The following is a 23,573-nucleotide window of genomic DNA, read 5'->3' on the forward strand; positions in this document are numbered from 1 at the left end:
GAAATCATATGTTCTCACTCAAATGTGGAAGTTGAGAAACTTAACAGAAGACCATGAAGGAAAGGGAAAGAAAAAAAAAAGTTACAAACCAAGTGGGAGGCAAACCATAAGGGACTCTTACATATAGAGAACAGAGGGTTGATGGGGTGGAGTGAGGGGGTGTGGGAAAAATGGGTGATGGACATTGAGAATGGCACTTGGGATGAGCACTGGGTGTTGTATGTAAGTGATGAATCACAGGAATCTACTCCTAAAGCCAAGAGCACACTGTATACACTGTATGTTAGCTAATTTGACAATAAATTATGTAATTAATAAATAGCTAGCTAAATCTATTCACTTTAGCTGTGCCACTCTCACAAAGACACTCCAACTGGTAATTTGACCCTTAATGTGTTTTCTATCCTGTCAATATATTCTAGGTACCCCTGACTCCAAAATAATGGCAAGTTGAAATGAACTTTAGAGCCACTTCATTCCAGGAATTTCATTTGAAAGATTAATATATACTTCATCTGAAAAGGACTCTGAAACAAAGTATGTCTTAAAAAAAAAAAAAACTCTCTATTCATCATGGAATTAACATTCCAGGGCAGATTGCAAAACACAAACAGCTTTCCTAAGTTATTAAAAAGTTAGTAGCCTGGGGCCCTTTAAAAGAACAGGGCCACTATATGCTCAGTATGGAACAAGCACCAATGTTCTTAAGAACATACATTAAAGATATACATGCAAACACATCTCAGAAGATACACAAGCAACCAGACTGGTAACAATTCCTTCTGAAGCATGTGAAGAGGGGTCTGGGAGACCATGTACGGATCAACAGTACAGTGAGACTTCACCACCCTCTTTGAATACTGTGTTTTATACAATGGATATATATTAGCTATCAAAAAATTTGTTTTCATCTCACACAAGAAGCCATTTTGGGGTGTTTTTTTTTTCTTGAAATTCATTACACTTGAAGCAATGGATCTGCAAGATGCACAACAAATAAAAACTCATTGAACACCGAGCCTTCTTCACAAGGCTCACCTCACAGCTCACCCCACACCACCCTCACTCCAGCTCCACACTCATCCTTCAGTTGGTGTGACCAGCTTGGAAATTCTGTAAAGCAAACAAGACCAGGATGGAATTCCTGGTTTTCCCACTTTCCCTGGATTTTCTTACCATAATTTGTAAATTGGAGATACCGGCTACCTGAGAAGGATTTTGTGAGGAGTGCCCCAAATGAAAAAACAGAATATCAGTCTGTAAACTACAAAAACTTGTAACAAATACTTTTGTTGTATAATACATTCCAAGTGTAAATGTGCACGCATGTACCAATAGCCATGGAGAGCAAAAAACTACACTATTAATTAGATTGGGATTCTGATTAGCATTTTATCACACAAGACGATTAATCATTTCAAGCAGGAGTCAACAGTAAAACTGACTAGAAAACAGGAACCCATTGCCATCCAAAGGTTCTAACAATAAATTCAAGACTAGGTAATTCCCCCAAAACAGCAAACCGGAAGAAATGACAGCGGTAAAGACCAAGCAAATACAGTACCCAGAACTCTAAACCTAACTCATTGGCTCCCAGCTTGCCAGGAAGGGAGATAATTATCTAAGACCAAGAAATACTTTTCAAGATACAATAAAAAACTAAAACAAAACAAAACTTTCCTAATTTTTTTTTAAATTTTTTTAATGTTTTTATTTCTTTTTGAGACAGAGAAAGGCAGAGCATGAGCAGGGGAGGGGCAGAGAGAGAGGGAGACACAGAATCAGAAGCAGGCTCCAGGCTCTGAGCTGTCAGCCCAGAGCCCGACGCGGGGCTCGAACTCACAGACTGTGAGATCATGACCTGAGCCGAAGCCAGACACTCAACCGACTGAGCCACCCAGGCGCCCCAAAACTTTCCTAATTTTTACTTAGAAGACTAGACTTCCTTAAGGCCCAGCTCGTATTTCACTCCTTCAGAAAGCCTTCCCTAATTTTTCATCTCCCATCATTTCCTCTATGATTAGAGGTAATTATGAACTGCCGATTGCTCTGTTTGAGAAAGCCATTTTCTCTCCACCAAAAATGACAGCCCCTTAAAGGCAGGCACTTGGTTAAAATTCTCCACAGCATCTACCTCAGTGTATAAAAACTTAAACCTTTTTCTTAAGCCCCCCCCCCCCCCGCCTTATTCGAGTGAAATAGAAGTCCTTTTGGTGCATTTTGCTAAGAAATTCAAAAGGAATCATGGGCAGATATTACCTTTGATTTCATCAAAAATTTAATGAACACACACACACACACACACACACACCTCATGACCACCACTATCACCTGCCTGCATTCTACCTTGAAAAGGACCATAACATTTTACTTTGGAAAATGTTTCCATAGAGCAATGATGAGTAATGCAGAGTTACACTGCAGCATATTAAATTTGATTAGAACTTTTTAAAGTAAACATAAAATGAAGAATAAAGAAAAATAATGTTAAATGAAAATGTTAAAGATAAACTGGAAATGAGAATAGAAACTCTAGTAAGTACACACAACACACGCAGGGAGGCAGGTCTCCATCCACCCACTGACTAAGCCTAGATGCCATACAACCTAGTAGCAGTGAGCACCGTCAGCACTGGGGTCTTGCTTTCTAAATACTGTTCCCACTAGAAAGAAGTAGGATTCCTTAGAGAAATGACTGACTACAGACCTGAGGCAGGAAAAGTACAAGACGAGCCTGAGACACTTTCTGTGCCAAAAAGCAAAGAAGTGCTCTGAGACAAAAAGGTGTCATGCCAGAAAGGATACAAAAGAGCTTGAAACATCTTCTGCTGGCCAACTTTTGGACAATCTGAACACTAAAATGAGGAAGAGTGTAACTGGTTGTAAAATACTGGTGAATAGAAATCCATGAGCCCATCACAATGACCAAAGATAACTTTTTTAAATAGGAAAAAGAAAGAAAGAAACACATTTACCACCACTAAACATGTCATTAGAGCAATTCTACTCAGAAAAACTGATAATCAAAGGAAAGGACTTTAGTATTTACTGTCTTTTTTATAAAGAATTACAATTTATCACAGTTGGTAAGAGAAAGCTTGTTTTCACAGAAGAATCCCAACATCTAGCCATTCCTAATAAAATAATGACTTGGTGCCTGGTTCACCAACAGATGCTAAAACTTTTAGATAAAAGATTGTTGGGGAACAGGAGAGTTACAGGTGCCAAAGTCTTACCCCAATGCCTCTATTGCAGAATTTTTTATCCAGGTAGCCAAGAGCTATGCCACCAATTAAAACCTATTTTCAGGCCTAAGTACAGCATGAATTTAAATACAGTTATACAAGCACTTCTGTCCAATCTTCAGAGTTATTCCCAAAGTAATGAAAGCAGAGATCTCTTTTATGACAATGAGATATGAGGACACTGAAAATGCGGTGGCAATCTTGACTTGAAACTAAGAGCTTGTCCCTAGAATCAAAAAAGTTAGTATTGGAAAGTCTTCAAGTACCCGAACTGAAAGTAAGCTGGTTGGCTTAGATAAGAAACCAGACTGTCAATTATGTGTTTAGCAGGGTTTATTTCTGCAGTCCAAATGGCTCAGTGAATATGTCACAAATTAATTAACCACTGTGCAAGAAGGGTAGCTATTCCTTCGCTGTATTTTGGGGCGATAAGAATAGTGGTTCCAAGAGTATAGTCAACCAGGAAAAGTCTCTCATCCAGTACAGATGCCCAACCCAGCAAAACCTCAGGGGTACAGAGGAAACAACCGGAGGTAAACAGAGCAGCTCCCTGGGGAGTTTAACCACGAAGCATGCATTTTAAGCTTCTTCTAATCTCTCTGTTCCCCCCCCCACCCCCCAAAAAGGCTTGAGGTCCATGATACATCTTGTCACTTTTCACCATACTGAACACCCAACAATTCTTAGTCGGTATTAGAGCTGTTCATCTTGCAAACAATTTCATCTTTCTCGAGTTTCCACAGCACGCTGGACTTTGCTATGCTCTGCCTGGACCCCATGGTGCCCATGAGATTAAGGGTTCTGACTCCTCAGATGCTGCTCACAGCCCTGAAACCCCACAGCCTGTTCCCTGCCAGCACCTGCCTGCCCAGAGATGCATCTTGTCTTCACGGGGCCCACAACGCGGACTTCCCCCTAGCAACCACCATGTCACAGCAGGGAGGAAAGAGCAAACCCCTAGTGAGTCCAGCTCCCTCTGTGCCAGCAAGTGACATAACTTCTGATGCTCAGGTCCCTCCTATGCAAAATGGGAAAACAGAACCTACAATGCAAGCTGGTTATGACTGCCTATAGTGTCTGTGAACTTCCCAGCACAAGATAATAAATACCAGCTAGTCATGATGGAATAAATGCTGGCTAGCAACTGTAGCAACTAGCAATAGTGGACACTTGCGTGGCCATTTACTATGTGCCAGCAACTGTTCTCAACTCTTTAGAAGCACTGACTCGTTTCATCCCTAAAAGGTACTGCCAATTATAACTATCCCCACGTTACAGACAAGAAACTTAGGGAGAGTGTTCTAACAACAATAGTACCCAGAAGCCCTCCCCTGGCCGCCCACCATCCCCCATAGAGTACCCACAGACCCTTAGCACACAAGGCTCCTCACAGCCTTTTATCACCACCCCATTGGCAACTAACACACAAGATGAAAAAAAATCCCAGCAGTTGCTCAAGTCCAACTATTTGATGACCCTCTTTCTCTGCAGACGCCATCCTTCTGCCAGAAGTGGCCTTCCCTGCACAACATCCCCCCAGTTCTGTCGAAATACCTTGTCTTTCAAACTTCGCTTCTCCTGTGGATCTCCCTGAGCTTCCCAAATTCCTTGGGACTCCCTGCACATTTTACTCATTTCACTGTGAGCGCTTCCTTCCTTTTCTGATACTTGGATTGTTTGGATATATGCCCTGCCCCAAGTGTGAACACCTCCAGAGCAGCAACTACACTCTCCCTGACCCCACTGACCAGCAGTGTCCAGCCCAAGCGTCAGAACCCAGTGTGGACACAGCACGCTGAGGGGCTTTGTGCACCCGTCTACACATCCGTATCCTCATCTGAGAAATGGGAATAAACTCTGTCTCTCACAGATCATCTGAATACATCAGAAAACCCACAGAACAGAACCTAGCAAGTAGGGAATGTGGTATCACAGCACACCACAGTAATCCTGGTAGATGTGGTAAGGGACAGGCTATTCTCACACGAGCCAACAGGAAACACAGCAACAGGTTCCAACAGCAAAGGGATGAGGTATGCCCAAGGCTGAAAAGCTCCCTCAAGTAACAGATCATTTTCACAGCACACGACACAAGCTGACCCGATCTAAGACTGCAAGAAGTGCCGTGCTCCTGCTTACCGCAGCGAGGCACATTCCATAATTGCTCAAGAGATGCTAACTACTACAGTGAGAGCAAACAAGGTAGTAAATTCAACGGTTACAATTAGTTGGCTCAGCAACAACAGGACTCCTCAGAGGGAAAATTCCTACAAATAAAGGTACAAATTTTGAGTTACTTACTATAAAGTAGTATTTCCTAATCTGTTCAAAGACTTTCCTTAATTATGTAACTGTACGTTTTACTTATTTTTAAATATTAGCTAGCCCATCTTAAATGCTTCCCTCCGGTGAGGTCAAACACTTAAGACAACTAAACATTCTCATCTTAAAAACAAAACATTCAACCCTAAAAAATTTCTGAAACCAACTTTGCATCATGTCTGGTGTTTGTTCCCATGAATCTGTAACACTCACCTATTGTGATAACATTTTCTAAATATCCTGTCCACCTGTAACATCCTATTTTTTAGCTCTCATAAGGACTGAAAATTATAATCTCCTCCTCTAAACTTCCCTAATTTCACCTCTATTTTAAAATCTCTGCCCTGATGTTAAGATTTGCCCAAGTCAAATAGTTCTTTACCTGCCTTGAAATTACATGTGAGGGGCATGTGGGTGGCTCAGACAGTTAAACATCCAACTTCAGCTCAGGTCATGATCTCACGGTTCGTGAGTTCGAGCCCCGCATCGGGCTCTGTGCCAACAAATCAGAGCCTGGAGCTTGCTTCAGATTCTGTGTGTGTGTGTGTGTGTGTGTGTGTGTGTGTGTGTGTCTCTCTCTCTCTCTCTCTCTCTCTGCCCCTTCCCTGCTCACGCTGTCTCTTAAAAAGAAATAAATGTAAAACAAAAATTTTTAAATATATAAAAAAAAAAAAAAAAGAAAGAAATTGCATGTGAAACCTCACCCAGAAACCCAAGGCCCCGCTCACTTTTAGGTACATACCATACTGGGTATGTCTTTGCCCGCTGCAAGCTCTCTAGGACAGCAACCCATTTAATCCACATTGTAGATCGGTAACTCTTTGCATAATGATAGTGATAATCTCTGTGTTGCTACATTTAAAGAATTTACACAATGGGGCCTGCTCTCTTGTTGCTGTTAGCCCACTTAACTTTAGGAAAAACTCTCTTCAATAAAATCAAACAGCAGTGCTTTATAGCTCTGTTCCAACACTGAATGTGGGAACTGAAAATAAAACATATGTTTCTATTACAAAGGAATAAAGGCCATTTCTGCTGAAGACACTTTACAGATTGTAAGAACAATCATCAAGACAACAAAAGTCATAAAACCAATGCCAGAAAAAGCTGACACTTGATAGTCAATCTTGCCCCAAATGTGCTGAATGATTCTTTTCACTGTCAAAGCCAGAACATAGAACCTATTACTGCAAGTTAATCTTCTGAAGTGTATGCAATTTAATCCAGTTCAACACATATATATGTGTGTAGTTGCTTGGCTGTAGAGCTTGCTTGGAGTGTGAAACTTGCTACATTATGGCTAGGTCCACACAGCCAAATCTTCCAAATGCACTCTCTAATGTGCTTAAAGAAGCTGAAGAAAGTGCTGAAGACAAAGCAGAGAGTGAGACATATCAGGTGTAATGGGGTGATAGTAAACTAAGATCAGATCATTGAAACCACTGAAATCTGCTCTCTGCAGATAATAAAAATGGTACGGAACATTCGCATTTTAATTTTTTTTTTTTAACGTTTATTTATTTTTGAGACAGAGAGAGACAGAGCACTAATGGGGGAGGGTCAAAGAGAGGGAGACACAGAATCTGAAACAGACTCCAGGCTCTGAGCTGGCAGCACAGAGCCCGACGCGGGGCTTGAACTCACAGACCGTGAGATCATGACCTGAGCCAAAGTCGGCCGCTTAACCTACTGAGCCACCCAGGCGCCCCAACATTTGCATTTTAAAGCACATACAAGAACACAGAAAAATGAATTAGGTATCTACACAGTTAAATTACCTATTGGGGGGGTGCCTGGGTGGCTCAGCTGGTTAAGTGCCTGCCTTCAGCTCAGGTCATGACCTGATGGTTCATGGATTCAAGCCCTGCATCGGGCTCTGTGCTGACAGCTCAGAGCCTGGAGCCTGCTTCAGATTCTACATCTCCTTCTCTCTCTCTGTCCCTCCCCCTCCTCTGCTCACATACACTCTCTCTCTCTCTCTCAAAAATAAATAAACATTAATAAATAAATAACCTATTAACTACAAAGGTTAAAACAGCAACCATGCAGTGAAGAAATCTGGGAGGCACCACCTTACCCAAAAGACCAAAGTCAGTGATCACCGCCAGCACTGGGACAATGTAGTATGATGTACTGAGAGGCTCACAGCATTGCTTCCATGGTATTCCTACCAAGAGTACATAATCTGAATCTAATCACAAGGAACTGGACAAATGAAAATCAAGGGACATTTTACAAGATAGCTGGTCTATCCTCTCTAAAACTATCAAGAAAAAGAAAGGCTGAAGAACTGCTCTGGATTAAGAGAAAATGAAAAAGACATGAAATTAGAGGCAACATGGATTAGACTGGATCCAAGCTGAGAAGACTGTTGTCTGGACAGACTAAGGTTTTGCTGTAAGCAACCAGTCACTTGGTGGCAGATCTGGGATGAGCAAAGCCCAAAGCTCCTTCCGAGACACTAGACCTCAGAGCTTAGGGGTCAGCTCCTGAAATGCATGCATTTTTTAAAATATTCTCATTTGTAGCTTTAAGCATTTTTTTAGGTCAAAGTTTTTATATATCCTACCATGAAAAATGGTATAGTAGGCACTTGATCTTCATGGATTTGACATTTACACGTATAAACACACATGAATGATCATAAAAACACATCAACTGTAATACTTAATAGACAGAGTCAAAAACCAGAATCATGTGTTATGTGGCTTACAAAAGAGAAAACACAGCTAGCGAGTGAACCTAATCAACCATCTGTCGTGGAAATAATAGAAATTTTAGATGGGGGGGAGTAGAAAATAATTGCCCCCCCTCCAAAAAAAACAACTGCTTACACTAATAAGGAAATTAATGGTTAAAGTAATGAATGCAAGAAGTGTCTGATGTTCTTAGCTACAAAAGGGAACTAGGCTTCCTTCCATTTGGTAGCAGAAATCATACGGTTGTGGCGATACATTCCTATCTGAGATCCCTAAAAACTCTAACTACACATTCTCTGCAAATGATGACGGTCTATCAGACTTTTATTTGTCCTAAAACTGTTTTATATTTCATTGGGCAGATGCATTCCTGCATGATTCCTTTATCCTTTCTATGAGTGTTAAAATCAGATTAAACTGATCAAGGAAACCACTGACAGAACCAGTTACAAAAAGCCATGAAAAGAATCTAAGGAAAGGAGGAATGGTCTCTCCATTATAGCTGGTGATGCTACAAGTTTCAAGGATTAGGAGTTGGAACACACACACACACACACACACACACACTTTAGGCCTGATAATTCATTTATTTATCTTACTTACTGAGCACCTTCTGTATGCCAGGTACTCTTCTAGGAGATTCAGTACTGAACAAATGAGACAAAGTTTCTCATGGAGAAACATTATAGCTGAATGAGTGGACATAAAAAATCAATAAATTAATTTAGGGGCACCTGGATGGCTCAGTTGGTTAAAGTGTCCAGCTTTAGCTCAGGTCATGATCTCCTGGTTCAGGGTTTGGTGCCCTGCATTAGGCTCTGTGCTGACAGCCCAGAGCCTGGAGCCTGCTTCGGATTCTGTGTCTCCTCTCTCTGCCCCTCCGCCACTCGCACATTGTCTCTGTCTCTCTCTCTCTCAAAAACAAACATTAAAAAAAATTTTAATACATAAATTAATTTAAAATATAACATGAGGTGGTATTAACAGCTATGAAGAAAAATAAAGCAGGAGATGATGACAGAGTAACAGAGAAATGACCTTTTGGCTGGAGCGATCTGAGAAGGCCTCTCTTAGGAAGTGCCATCTGAGCTAACCCGCAGCACAGGGAGGAAAGAGGCCACGCAGACATCATTAAGCATCTGACTTTGGCTCAGGTCATGATCTCACAGTTCGTGAGTGAGTTGGAGTCCCACATTGGGCAACCTCGAGCCCCGCTTCAGGTAAAACACAAGACCCCGGTAAGCCCCAATTCTCTCTCTCTGCCTCTTGCTCAATTACGCACACATGCTCACTCTCTCAAAAAAAAAGTAGGAAAATATGAAGAAGGGAGAAAAGAAACTTAAACATTTATTGGTTCTACTTTGGCACCATTGGCAAATATTGTAATGAGAATGTATAGCTTCGGTAATTTCTAAAAGGGACATTTCTTTTGTTTCCCCCAAAAAAATAGTAAGTCAAAGATGAAAACGATTAGAAGTATGGAGTTAAGACTGCTACCAAAACAACACTCAGAGATAATCACTGTTAACTCTGGGGATTGTTTCCTCCCATTCTTTTTCCCTTGAATATTTAAATACACGCACAATACGGTGTTGTTTTAAGTACAGCTGACTTGTGCTTCTTGGCTTTAGCACACCTGAACTCAAAGGTGGAAGCCATGGAATCTAGTCATGTTTTCTGTCTTGTTTTAACTTTTCATGCTTTTAGAGTGGGCTCCAGTGACTAGTTCACCAGGGCCCCCTACCAGTCCCAACCACCTCACACCCTCACACACTTATTTAGGATCCTGCCTGCACCTGAGGACATTTGCACTTCCTGACCCTGCTCCTCAGAGCTTTGTAGCTGGGGTCTCCCTTTATAAAACACGCATGTTTCCATTTCATAAGGAATTATTTGTAAACCTGATCTTTATGTGGACATCTTTACATGTAATTTTCCGTGCACATTTCTAGTATATGTGCTGCCGAAGCGAGCACATTCCATGCACATTTCTAATGCAAAATCAAATCTTTTATTAAGCATGTTTAGCACCACCTCAGGAGTCACTGTCTAGTCATCAAGAAAAAAACTGACCAAACAGTTTACCTTTAGTTCTTTCAACAATACCTACCGTATTCACGGGCCAGTGCATGTGGTGGGGGGAGGCTATGAGAGAGACAGAATTTTTAAAGATAATTTCAGATAGTGAGACATGCTGTGAATAAAACAAGAATAACTGAGAATATAATCAGATGGAAGGGGAGAAAGGGGAACGCTATTTAGCTAGGTAGCCAGAGAAAACGTCCTGAGGAAATGGCACTAGAATCAAAGGCCCCAAGAAGAGGAAAGGTGGGAATACCAGAGGGAAGAGCAACCCAAGTACAAGCAAGAGGAAATGCGTTCACCCTGAGAAAGGAAGGGGGCGTGGCAGGTCAGAGGGGAAGAAGGAAGACCATGTGGCCAGAACATCGTAGAAAGAGGGAGCAAGGTATAGATGGCCTCGGTGGCCACAGGAGAGAACCTAGATCTTGATCCTAATTGTAGTGAGAAACTATCACAAAATTATAAGTAGGGACGCGATATGATGTGATTCAGGCTTGGTGATTAGTGTGGCGGAGACTGCAGTGTAAGGAGCGAAAGGAAAGGCGGGAGCCCAGTTCGGAGGTTGCCCCTGTATCCAGCCAAGGGATGACGGTGGCACAAACCAGCGTTCCAGCAGCTGTGCTGGAGAAAAGTGTCTAGATGCAGGACAGATTTTGGAGGTAACAGCGACATGATTTGCTGACGGAACCAGGATGCCTTCTGGGCCTGAGTGAACGAGGATCCACCTATGTGCTGTGAGCGATTTTCAGCCTCCCCCATGGACCTTCCTTCCTTCTCGGTACTCACCTCGCTGGGCCACGGACAGAGCATGGAGACAATTACTTGTAGAATCAAAGATGAAATGTAAAATGTAGCATACCTCTCACTTACCCAAATTAGGATCAGTAGCCTGACGTTTCTTAATTTTAGCTTCAGAAATAGCAGAATAATAGGCACACGTCATCTTGATCAGCCACGTGGCTCGAACCATTGGCACTGAATATTTAGCTAAATATGCAAAAACATCTTCTTTTTTACTAAGGATTGGAACCTAAAAAGAAATAATATATTTATAAAACTCTCATATTTTCTTCATGAGACCAACCTAAAGAAAGGGAAAGCAAAACAAAGACACTAAATGCCTGCTACCTTTAACAAAGTATATTCTTGATGGCTTTTCAAACAGTACATTCTGCTTAAAAACCAAAACCAAAAACAAAACAAAAAAGCCAATTTTCATTAAGAAAAAAGAATCAAAACTCTGTTCAGCACATTGACAACAGTTTCATCAGTTGTGCTTTCTTATTTATTTAAAAAAAAAAAAAAACTTTACTTTCAGAGTCTCAGATGCAGGAAACTACTCATCATATCAACCAAATAGGGAAAATAATTTCCTGACAGTCCTCCAAGGAGTTTATCTCAAAATTGGAAGGTACGGATCAAATGAAAACCTGTCCCCATTCCACATTTCATCAAAGAACAATTTTTTTTTTTTATAAAGCTTTCTGGTTGTATCATTTCACAATAACAATTTCCAGAAAGCTTCTAAAGTGCCTTTAGCCCAAAATTTAAAGTAGAGGCTAAAATGATGGATCAGTGAATCTCCCTAATGAACACTGAACTAGAAATAGCTGGGTAATTAATTCACCGGCTGAAAGCAGGCACTGGAGGCAGTTTAATATTTCCTCCAGACCACGAAGGTATACTACTTAGCAAATTACTATCCCAATGTACCACCTGCATGTTTGAGAAGTTAACCCACTCTTCTAGAATTCCTCCTACACGTTCTAGGAACAGCCCAGTCATCTATATATAATCTATTCAACTTATGAATATAGAGTACAACAGTGAACAGTGAACACGGTACTCCATTACTGGCCCCCCCGCCAGTATAGTTAAACTCATCACTCCCGGGCTCTTCATTTATGAATGTAACACCAATCTAACCCTGACTACCTCACAGCGTGGTTAGAAGGGTAAAGTAAAAAAAGGGGCATCTGGGTGGCTCAGTCAGTTTAAGTGTCTGACTCTTAACATCAGCTCAGGTCATAATCTCACAGTTTGTCAGTGCAAGCCCCGAGTTGGGCTCTGTGCTGACAGTGCAGAGCCTACTTGGCATTCTCTCTCTCCCTCTCTCTCTGCCCCTCCCTCATTCACTCAATATGCACACTCTCTCTCTCTCTCTCTCTCAAAATAAATAAATGAACTTTTTTTTTTTTTTTTTTTTAAAGAAGGGTAAAGGGGCACCTGAGTGGCTCAGTCAGTTAAGCAACTGACTTCGGCTCATGTCAGGATCTCATGGTTCTTGAGTTCAAGCCCCATGTTGGGCTCTGTGTAAACAGCCCGGAGCCTAGAGCCTGCTTTAGATTCTGTGTCTCCCTCTTTCTGTGCCCCTCCCCCACTCACTCTCTGTCTCTGTCTCTAAAAAAAAGAAAAGAAGGGTAAGGTAGAAGAATGACATGTATCAAAACTGGAATGGTTTTCATTTTGTTGCCAGTTCCAAAGATTTCTTCATGCCAGCCAAAATATTTTCAAGCCATGGACCTGACCCTCTCCTAAGAGGGCCTTGGACACTACAACCACAGATATCAAGAGCCCTGGTTTCTATGCCCCAAAGTCTCGCTTGATTGTATGTTGGAAACCAAGACTTCAAACCAGCTGATTCTGACAGCATGGCATTTTTCTCTTAGTCAAATCCTCCTTTAGACAGTGGATATTTTCTATCACTCATATGTTACAAATTTGAGTGTTCACACACTTGGTACAAAGTGTGAGCCTAGGATTAAAAGGGAAGTATTTTTTTTGTACACAGCCCTTTAAAACAAGCTGTTACACCTGGTTCTTACCAAAGTAACACCCGTTTGGACACTGAGATGCAGCTGCCCATATACTGTATGTGATGGGCAATTTAACAGAGTTTTGATCATGGACAGTTCCAGCCCTGGGTGCTGACTTTAAACATAACCTCCATGCCAGAGGCAGCTACACTGCACAAACATACCTAAAAGGAAGATGAAAGTCTTATAAGCCAAAGCTGGAAGGCTTCCTTCTCTGCAGACCACAGTGACACGCTTTAACATGAAAATTTCCTGAAAATTTCATTTATAAGACACGTTGTTCATGGAGCACAAGACTATGGGTTTACAGACTACTGTTTAAGCCAAGGACAAGAAAAGCACAGGCTTATACACTCCATGCAAGACTTGAGCTGCTGCCTTTCATTGGAATATATAGTCTGAGAGAGTTAAATTTTAGTTGCCAAGGCCAAGTTGCCTCTCAGTCAGATGTACCAAAAAATTACAAGATCAAGGTCTAAAAATTAGGCAAATGCAAAAAAGTGAATGTACCATCTCCAAAGAAACATTACTAATAGCATCTTTTACAGATGCCTAAAGGATTTCCTTTGAATAACTGACAGAAGGAAAATAAAAATTTGAACACGTTAAATGTTCAGATGAAATAGCAAACAAAGCTAAGTCACACGTCTTCAACATGAACAAGCCAGGGCATACCTCCAGTTCAGTGCCCCTACTGGCAGAACCCTGTAAGAAATGGTTAGCTCAAATAAAAGGAATTAAAATTCAGAAGAATGTATGTGAATGTTATTTAATTAAGGAAGAAGACACATATTGATGGCTTTGTCAAATTCATAGTTTGGGCCAACTCAGGAAGGAAATTATGTTTACAGTGATTGACTTCCTCACAGGCATGGATTCCATTTTCAGCAAAGAAACCATCTGACTACAACTTGTAGCTGAACCTAGGCAAATACTGGGCAGCTATTTCATTTCTAAATCAAGCTAGACCTGCATCTAAGTACTAACAGAAAACTAAGACACCTAGCATGTGATGGTTTTTCATCCATGGAAAGGCTGTACCACCGTGTATTGCCTTTCCCCTTAGATAAAGGTCACTGTCAACACCCTCTGTTCACTAAGCAGAGGTGGAGGCAAATGGAAATTACATAGACCACAGTAATCAATGTCACCTGAAGTGAAGAAGCCATACCTAGTGAACTGTTTAAGAGCCAGAAGGATATCCCTAGAGGCCATAGGTCTCTTTTTCCAAATCTAACTATGACCATGGTGGAGTTAAAAGTCCCTTTATAGGCCATTTTTTTACCTCTCTGTGGCTGAATACATGGGAGATCTGTGGAGTTGTACCATAACAGAAAACTAGGTTCAGAAACTTGATTGATCCCATATAGGAAACTATTTTGAACTCGAGAACAAAGCTGGAAGAGGACCCAAGATCTTAGCAGGAAAATTAAGGTCTTCTGCATTAAATCATCTCAGAAATAAATACCAGAAATTAAAGAAGTATTTGAACTTTCTACTATGAAGAACATGTAAAGAATGAAATCTTTCACCCAGTTCTGAAAGAGCTTTTGCCTTTTTAAGAGGATGAAATGCTCAGGAAGGGAGGAATAGGGAGGGGCTCCTCAAATGCCCAAGAAATGAATACTTGAAGGCATAGTTAATGGTTTTATAAAGACAACAAGTTTATCTTCACAAAGAATTAATGTCAGGGCTTACCTGAGGAACACCTGACTTGGCCAGAGGCAGCTCCTAATAAAGAGAGAAGAACACTGGCTAATACACTGCACTGTAATTCATCTCCCTCCTCAAAGATGAGAAACCACTACCTACACCCCTCAAGCAAGGGCATCAATTCCTCACCATTATTTGCTTTCAGGAAATGTCCAAAAAAAGGGATTCTAAAAACGTATTTAAAAGGAAAACCTAAAAAGAAAGATGTCAGGCTGGCTACATGGAAATTGAAGGTATGACCCAACACGGAGGGTATGAACTATTGGTAGAAAGCCATCACAAAGGCTGTCCTTTGACTTAGGGGGCCTTCAGATCCAATTTACAGGTCACAGAGTACCCACATGGTAAATGTTCACTACTGGACAAGAAATGCTACATGGTTCAGCCGGTGATAAGACAGGCATAACCTGAGTAGCAAGGGGCGATTATGTGGACTGCTGTGCTTTTCAAGGATTTCAGTTGCTCTGAATCACGAAAATACGTGAAAGGCAACACAATACTACGGAGGCACGAGGGCAAAAGAAAGCCAATGGTAGCGATAGGCACTATTTTCAAAGAGTTGCTTTAGAAAATAAGCAAGCAAATACAAAAAGGAGCTCTTCTCTAAACCAGGCCTGCGCCACATCAGGTAACGAACACTCACTATCAAGGACAGAAAATAGACACCCCTAAGACTAAAGGGTTTCAGGCCAGTTGAGGAAGACACATGGGTTACTTGGAAGGTGTGCCAGAAGCCAGAGATCAAGACTAAGAGGTAGGGTAGAGCTCTCCTCTAAATTTCAAAAGACATTTGATAGGATTTGGACATTTGAGAGATTGTTGAATCTGTATTATTTCCCACTTGAGGAAAAATGATCAAAGGCAAAGATTTTAAAAGAAGCCTCGCTTTCCACATCCCGTCCCCCAAAAAGGTAGAAGCTATAAATAAACCTGTCCGTTCTGCTCTAAAATTTTTTCAAAGAAGTTTTTCAAGCACGCACAGAATCACTACTGTACTTATTAGGAAGGAGACAGCTTAAAGAATTTGGATTGGTACTTTTCAAGACAAGGAAATAACATCAAAGCAAGAATTTCTGTGTAACAGATTTTGGACATCCTGGCCTAAGAAAAATAGAAAAAAAAAAAAATACTGGAAATTAATGAACTCTTATGGTCTGTTCTCGATTTTAAAAACTTGTCTACCGGGGCGCCTGGGTGGCTCAGTCGGTTGAGCGTCCGACTTCAGCTCAGATCACGATCTCGCGGTCCGTGAGTTCAAGCCCCGTGTCAGGCTCTGGGCTGATGGCTCGGAGCCTGGAGCCTGCTTCCGATTCTGTGTCTCCCTCTCTCTCTGTCCCTCCCCCATTCATGCTCTGCCTCTCTCTGTCTCAAAAATAAATAAACATTAAAAAAAAAAATTTAAAAAATAAAAAAAAATAAAAAATAAAAACTTGTCTACCTAAAGTCCACATAAATTGCTTCCTGTGTGGAACATTTAGGTCAAGACGTCCTAGGCACCAGGTGCCATCACAACAAAGGGGCAAAGAGCATATGTGCAGCACCTGCCAGTGAGGCTTTGGGTTTTGGAAGGAACAGGGGGAAACAAGTATGTACTTGAACGTTAGCTCGAACATCGTGATTTCTAGAAGACCACAATTAAAGTAACATTAGAAATACTTAATACCTTTTTTGCCAAAATAGCAAGTGGTTTATTTCCTGCTAAGTCAGAGAACCAACTATGAATTGCACTCTGGGATCGAGCAGTAACCAGCCAGTAATTATCTTTAGCATTAACTTGTGGTTTCTTCTTTCCGGTGTCCTGGAAAGTGTTAAGCTTTAGTTTCTCAGCTAATATGCTGCTGAAATAAGCTGCAATCTGTGGAAACAAGAAAAAAAGAAAAAGTTTGATGACAATAAACAAGTATGTTAGTAATGTATATTCATATTTTATTTTTGTTTTACGAGAGTATCTTCAAACAGCCGTCAGAAAATAAAATGGCAATTTAAAATGTGATTTCCTTATACTAACATGATGCAAAAACTCCCACAGCACCTTTGTTCCACTATTAACAAGTGGTTCAAGGAAAAAAGAAGAGCCTTTGAGAATCTCTGATAAGATGAAATTAATTACATCCTGAATAAATTTCAAGACAATGGGTTCTGCTTTAATCTTCAGCTGTACTTCTTTTTCATACTACACACAAATTTGGAAGAGAATATTTTTCCTGAGAGGTGTTGCAGACAAAAGCAGAAAGCCTGGTAATCACACAGTAATCATTCTTTTTCTTGTTTCATCTTAATAGCATATATTTTTGGAAAGGAAACTCTGTATTTACACTCAGTGCTTTCTAAAAACGAGACAAGAAAAATTTGTTTAAGTGGAAAATTGCAAAAGGTTCGATTAAATTAAGTATTCAACATTTTTGACTGGGCCGCCAATTTCAGGAGTACAAGTAGTTCAAGAGAAAGCTACTGTTACCTGCTCTGAATGGAATAAAGTAGCAAAGGGAGCTTCTGTGAACGACTGTGGCATTTCGTAGTAACCGAACTAAAAGAGGACATAAGAAGAAAGGCACAAGAAGGAAAGGGATGAATACCTAAAAATCAAGTGAATCCACCTAAGACTTGTCGGAATTTCCAAGAATCATATTTCATTCCCTGGGAGTTCTTTAATAAGATACAAGCACAATTTCTAGTAAATATCTCTAGTAAGGTTAGCAGACAGTGGTAACCATGATTACAATAAAATACCTACCCTGCTGAAACAAAGTAAGAGTCACCGCCTTGGTTAAGGCTCATGAGTCAATAATTAGTCTATAGGCTGGAACACAGTTGTAAAAATTAGTAAAGTTTATCTACACTTTTTCTTTTTTAAAATTTTTTATTTTTGAGATGGAATGAGATCTGGCCATTTGCAGCAACATGGATGGAACTAGAGGGTGTTATGCTAAGTGAAATAAGCCAGGCAGAGAAAGACACTCATATGTGGATCTTGAGAAACTTTACAGAAGACCACGAGGGAGGGGAAGGGCAAAAAGAAAAATTACAGAGAGGGAGGGAGGCAAACCATAAGAGACTCTTAAGGACTAACAAACTAAGGGGAAAGGGGGTGATGGGCACAGAGGAGGGATGTGCCCTGGGTGTTGTTGGGAATGAGCACTGGGTGTTGTATGGAAACCAATTTGACAATAAATTATATTTTAAAAAAAAAAAATAATAGGGGGCGCCTGGGTGGCGCAGTCGGTTAAGCGTCCGACTTCAGCTCAGGTCACGATCTCACGGTCCATGAGTTCGAGCCCCGCATCGGGCTCTGTGCTGATGGCTCAGAGCCTGGAGCCTGTTTCCGATTCTGTGTCTCCCTCTCTCTCTGCCCTTCCCCCGTTCATGCTCTGTCTCTCTCTGTCCCAAAAATAAATAAAAAATAAACGTTGGAAAAAAAATTAAAAAAAAAAAATAATAATAGAAGGATATATATTGTGCTCCTAAAAAATAATTTTTATTTTTATTTTTTTTTTTTAATTTTTTTTTAGAGAAACTGTGAGAGCAGGGGAGAGGGGTAAAGGGAGGGATGGAAGGAGGAAGGGCCGGGGAGACGGGTGGTAGAGAGAGAATCTTAAGTAGGCTCCACACTCAGGGCTAGATCCCACAACCATGAGATCATAACCTAAGCCAACATAGAATCTGACACTCAACCACTGTGCCACCCAGACACCCAGCTGGTATGCTTTTTCTTAATGTGAATTGCCATTCCTTGATCTTTGTGATTTATGGACAATAAAAAAAAGTCTATTTTGGTGTGTTGATATAATATGGTAATAAAAACTTACAAGAATTGGAAAAAAAATTTGAGCTTTCCTTTTTTTTTTTTTAACAAAAAACTTCATGGTATGTTTTAAGTTGCATGGTATGCAGAATGTTGCAACAGAAAATATATTAAAAGTGAAAATGTAGCAATTATAGTTGTCTAGATACAAGCAACCAATAGCAACAAATTGTTTAATTTTAAATTTCTCAATCAATATCTAGTCTTTACACCAAGAACTTAAAATACCTACTTACACAGATTGTTTCATATTTAAAAAGTCTCTTACTTCCAATTATGTATGAGTATTTAATCATAATAAATGTATAAAAATGTTTTCAAAAACTAGTCAGTGATCTGTTTTATAACTATGTATTTAATAACAACGGAACAGGTGACTATATGTCTTATGTCTACATCTTAAACCCTGTGAACAACTGCATATTGTAAACTAAAATTCCCTAAAAAGAGAAAAAAGAAAATCAAAATGAACGTGCACTTAATTTTATATTCACATTATTCCAAACCTAAAAAACCAAATAGCCTCATTCCCAAGTCCCAATGCCTACCTCCAAGTAACCACTTTGCTTAGTTTCACAGGTCTTTCCGGTGTTGCTTCAGGTGAATACACATGAACACAAATAGGTTATTTTTTCTTTTTTATGTATGTACCTCTTTATGTGCTTTAGTACACGTCTAAGTCTTTCACATCTATCTATATATGGAGAATTTCTCATTTATTTTTACAAATAATGCACTGTGTGGGGTACCACATTTTATTGAATCAAGCCCCTGTTAATGGACACTTGGAGTGTTTTTTCCAAACTCTATTATAGATCACATTAAAATGAACAATCTTTCCTATTTGTCATTTCACACATGTACAGCTACAGATTTCAGATAAATTTCCAGAATTCAGATTGTATGATTCTGAAATTTTAATCAGCATTTGTTAAATTGCCCTCCATAAGCTTTATACCAATTTACACTCCATCAGACAAGGTAGGAGAGATAAAGTTTAATTTAAAACTTGTTTCCATCCACCCAAAGCTATTTTGAAAGTAATTCATTTCATGAGAAAATGGAAAAAAGTTTAGGGACTACAGTATAGTTCATGTATTCCATATTTATAAGATCAAATTCCCTTCAGAAGGTTTGAATCCTTGAGTAAATCTCACAGGAAGGGTTGACAGCAGCAGAAGTTGTAATGGATGTTATTTCCATTTATTCAGTTATTTAAATTGACATAAAACTTGATACAACAGAATAGTTTGGCAGTTCGTATCAAGAGACACACAGCAGTCATACTTTCTGTTACGGACCGAATTGTGTTACCCCAAAATTCAGATGTGGAAGCCCTAATCCCCAGTATGATTGCATTTGGAGACAGGGCCTTTAACAGCGGTTAAGGTCAAATGAAGTCTTAATGGTGGGGCCAAATCCAGTGGACTGGCTTCCTTATAAGAGGAAGAAACACCAGAAATACATGCACACAGAGAAAAGCCCATGTGAGGACACAGTGAGAGGCCAGCCTTGCACAAGCCAAGGAGAGAGTCCTCACAAGAACCCAGACCTACTGACACCCTGATCTTGACAACCAGACCCCTCAACTGTGAGAAAATAAATATTCTCAGAAAATCACATTTCTGTTGTTTAAGCCACCAGTTTGTGGTACTTTGTTATGATGGCCCTAAGAGACTAATACACCTTCTACCCAAGTGACATGCTTCTGGGAATTTACCCTAAAGAACAAAAGCTACATGTTCAAATATGACTACAACCTCTTCATAAATAACCTTAAGAAATTGGCAACAGGCTGGGGCGCCTGGGTGGCGCAGTCGGGTAAGCATCTGTCTCTTGATCTCGGCTCAAGTCATGATCTCACAGTTTGTGAGTTCGAGCCCCTCATAGGGCTCTCCTCTGATGGCACAGAGCCTGCTTGGGATTCTGTCTCTCCTTCTCTCTGCCCCTTCCTGCTTGTGCGCTCACTCTAAATAAATGAATAAATAAATAATCTGTTTAAAAAAAGAAATTGGCAACAGGCTAATTGCTGTATACTAGCAGTTTCAGGTCATTCTAGAACATAAACGATGGCATGTTCGTTATCTGTCCATCAATAATTATTAAAATGAATACTTCCGACCTCAAGAAAAAAATATATACCAAATGATGTTACTTTTTTAAAAAACATAAGGAAGACAAAAAAATTCTGGAGGTGGATGGTGATGACAGTTATACCACAATGTGACTTAATGCCAAAGAACTGTACATCTTAAAATGTTAAAATGGCAAGTTTTGTTTATTTTACCACAATTTTTTAAAAATGCCAATTACAGTATACACATAATTGTAGCTGTGATGTTAAAAGTGTATGAAGATTGGAAGAAGACAAAACTAAAAACACTGTGTTCAGTTGATGGCACGATCATCTGTAGAAAATGCCTGTTCTCTTTCACACTGTTTAAATATTTCAGTTGATTAGCAAACTGTCAATTACATGTGCATGTGTGTACATGTGCAAACAAAGAGATCTTAAATGATACACAAACCTCTAACAATGGTTATTTCTGGGTAAGGAGAAGAAAATATATTCTTTTCATTTTTATGTATGATGCTTTCAATTTAATATTTCAGTATTCAGAAAATAAAAACAACTCAAAAAGGATGAAAAAAAGCAAATTTTAAAAGAATACAAACAGAAACAAATAATTCCACCCATATACGTAATCGTTAACATAACCACACAGAAAAAAAATTTTAATTCAAAAAATTTTGGGAGCACCTGGATGGCTCAGTCGGTTGAGTGCCCGACTTCAGCTCAGGTCACAATCTCACAGTTCACGAGCTCAAGACCCATATCGGGCTCTGTACTGAGAGCTCAGAGCCTGGAGCCTGGTTCAGATTCTGTGTCTCCCTCTCTCTCTGCCCCTCCCCTGCTCACGCTCTCCCTCTCTCTCAAAAACAAATCAAAACATTTTTTAAAAATTTAAAAATTAAAAAAAAGAGGGGCGCCTGGGTGGCTCAGTCAGTTAAGCGTCCAACTTCAGGTCAGGTCATGATCTCGCAGTTCGTGAGTTCAAGCCCCGCATCAGGCTCTGTGCTGACAGCTCAGAGCCTGGAGCCTGTTTCAGATTCTGTGTCTTCCTCTCTCTCTGACCCTCCCCCGCTCATGCTCTGTTTCTAAAATAAATAAACGTTAAAACATAAAAATTAAAATTAAAAAAAAGAAAAATTTTATGACAACAATGACTCTATACCCTTAATGAAAATTAATCTAAGGACAAAAAGTATTACAGGAAAATTATAAATTTTACATAGTAACTTTGTTGTTGGAATAACATTGGTGGTATAGTCTATTCTAGAACTTTTTTATGTATATTTTAAGACAGAGTAAATAAATACATTGAATTTACTGAAAGCCAGGGTTCTCACTTTGGGAGAAGAGAGAGAGAAAGATGGAACATAAAACAGGAAAAACCCTGTGATATTGCATGAGAACTGGTGGATGGATGCAAGGAAGGAAAGAAAAAGGAGAGAAGAGAAGAAACAAATCTACGTGTTGTTTCCCATCTCTGTCCACTGAAATGACCTACACGTTATGATACTCTAGTAGCAATCAGCATGCCAAACATCCAGATCTGGGCTGGGGCACAGAAAGAACATGAACCTAAAATACATTATTATATCAAAAGTGAGGAAACGCTCAAAGAATGATGGAGGTGTCAAAAGCACCCAAGAAACAGGTTAAAGGTGCTCTCCCCCCACAAAGTAAGAGACAATTTAAACACCAAAATGAGAAAAGATGACACATCAAATATTAAAGAGTCCAAGGTTCAAAGTGATACTAAAATATGGGGGGTCAGTGCACCTGGCTGGCTCAGTGGGTGGGAAATGCAACTCTTGATCTTTGTGAGTTACAGCCCCAAGTAGGGAGTGGAGATTACTTTAAAAAAAGAAGGAAGGGGCGCCTGGGTGGCGCAGTCGGTTAAGCGTCCGACTTCAGCCAGGTCACGATCTCGCGGTCCGTGAGTTTGAGCCCCGCGTCAGGCTCTGGGCCGATGGCTCAGAGCCTGGAGCCTGTTTCCGATTCTGTGTCTCCCTCTCTCTCTGCCCCTCCCCCGTTCATGCTCTGTCTCTCTCTGTCCCAAAAATAAATAAACGTTGAAAAAAAAAAAAAAAAAGAAGGAAGGAAGGAAGGAAGGAAGGAAGGAAGGAAGGAAGGAAGGAAGGAAGAAAGAAAGAAAGAAAGAAAGAAAGAAAGAAAGAAAGAAAGAAAGAAAGAAAGAAAGAAAGAAAGAAAGAAAGAAGGAAGTGTTTGGAGCTCCAGGAGAAGGGGAGGGGAGGGGTGGGGAGGGGTGGGGAGGGGAGGGGAGGGGAGGGGAGAAAGAAGAGGGGCGCCTGGGTGGCTCAGTCAGTTAAGTGTCCGACTTCAGCTCAGGTCACGATCTCTCGGTCCATGAGTTCGAGCCCTGTGTTGGGCTCTGGGCTGATGGCTCAGAGCCTGGAGCCTGCTTCCGATTCTGTGTCTCCCTCTCTCTCTGTCCCTCCCCCATTCATGCTGTGTCTCTCTCTGTCTCAAAAATAAATAAACGTTAAAAAAAAATTTTTTTTTTAAATAAAAATAAAAAGAAAAGAAAAAGGAAGGAAAGGAGAAAAGAAAAGAAAAGAAAAGAAAAGAAAAGAAAAGAAAAGAAAAGAAAAGAAAAGAAAAGAAAAGAAAAGAAAAGAAAAGAAAAGAAAAGAAAAGAAAAGAAAAGAAAAGAAAAGAAAAGAAAAATGGAAGTGTTTGGGGCTCCGGGCTGGCTCAGTCGGTAGTTCAGGCTCTCTCTTAATCTCAGGGTGGTGAGTTGAAGCCCCACGTTGGGCGTGGAACCTACTTAAAAAAATAAAATAAAACAATAAAAAATAAAGGGCA

The 23,573-nt window shown here is 40.2% G+C and overlaps 1 protein-coding gene across 6 annotated transcripts in view; it reads right to left on the minus strand.

Annotated features, from left to right (window-relative positions):
• Positions 1-23,573, minus strand: part of MED12L (mediator complex subunit 12L) — a 338,137-nt gene that overhangs the window by 281,358 nt on the left and 33,206 nt on the right. For all 6 annotated transcript variants that reach the window (XM_043595115.1, XM_043595118.1, XM_043595117.1 and 3 more), the window contains 2 exons: positions 16,541-16,732; positions 11,219-11,378 (listed from right to left, as the gene is read on the minus strand). In XM_043595115.1, coding sequence (XP_043451050.1) covers positions 11,219-11,378; positions 16,541-16,732 — 352 coding nt within the window. The remainder of the gene's footprint in view (positions 1-11,218; positions 11,379-16,540; positions 16,733-23,573) is intronic.

This window comes from Prionailurus bengalensis, chromosome C2 (assembly GCF_016509475.1).
Source record: "Prionailurus bengalensis isolate Pbe53 chromosome C2, Fcat_Pben_1.1_paternal_pri, whole genome shotgun sequence".
Taxonomy (NCBI): domain Eukaryota; kingdom Metazoa; phylum Chordata; class Mammalia; order Carnivora; family Felidae; genus Prionailurus; species Prionailurus bengalensis.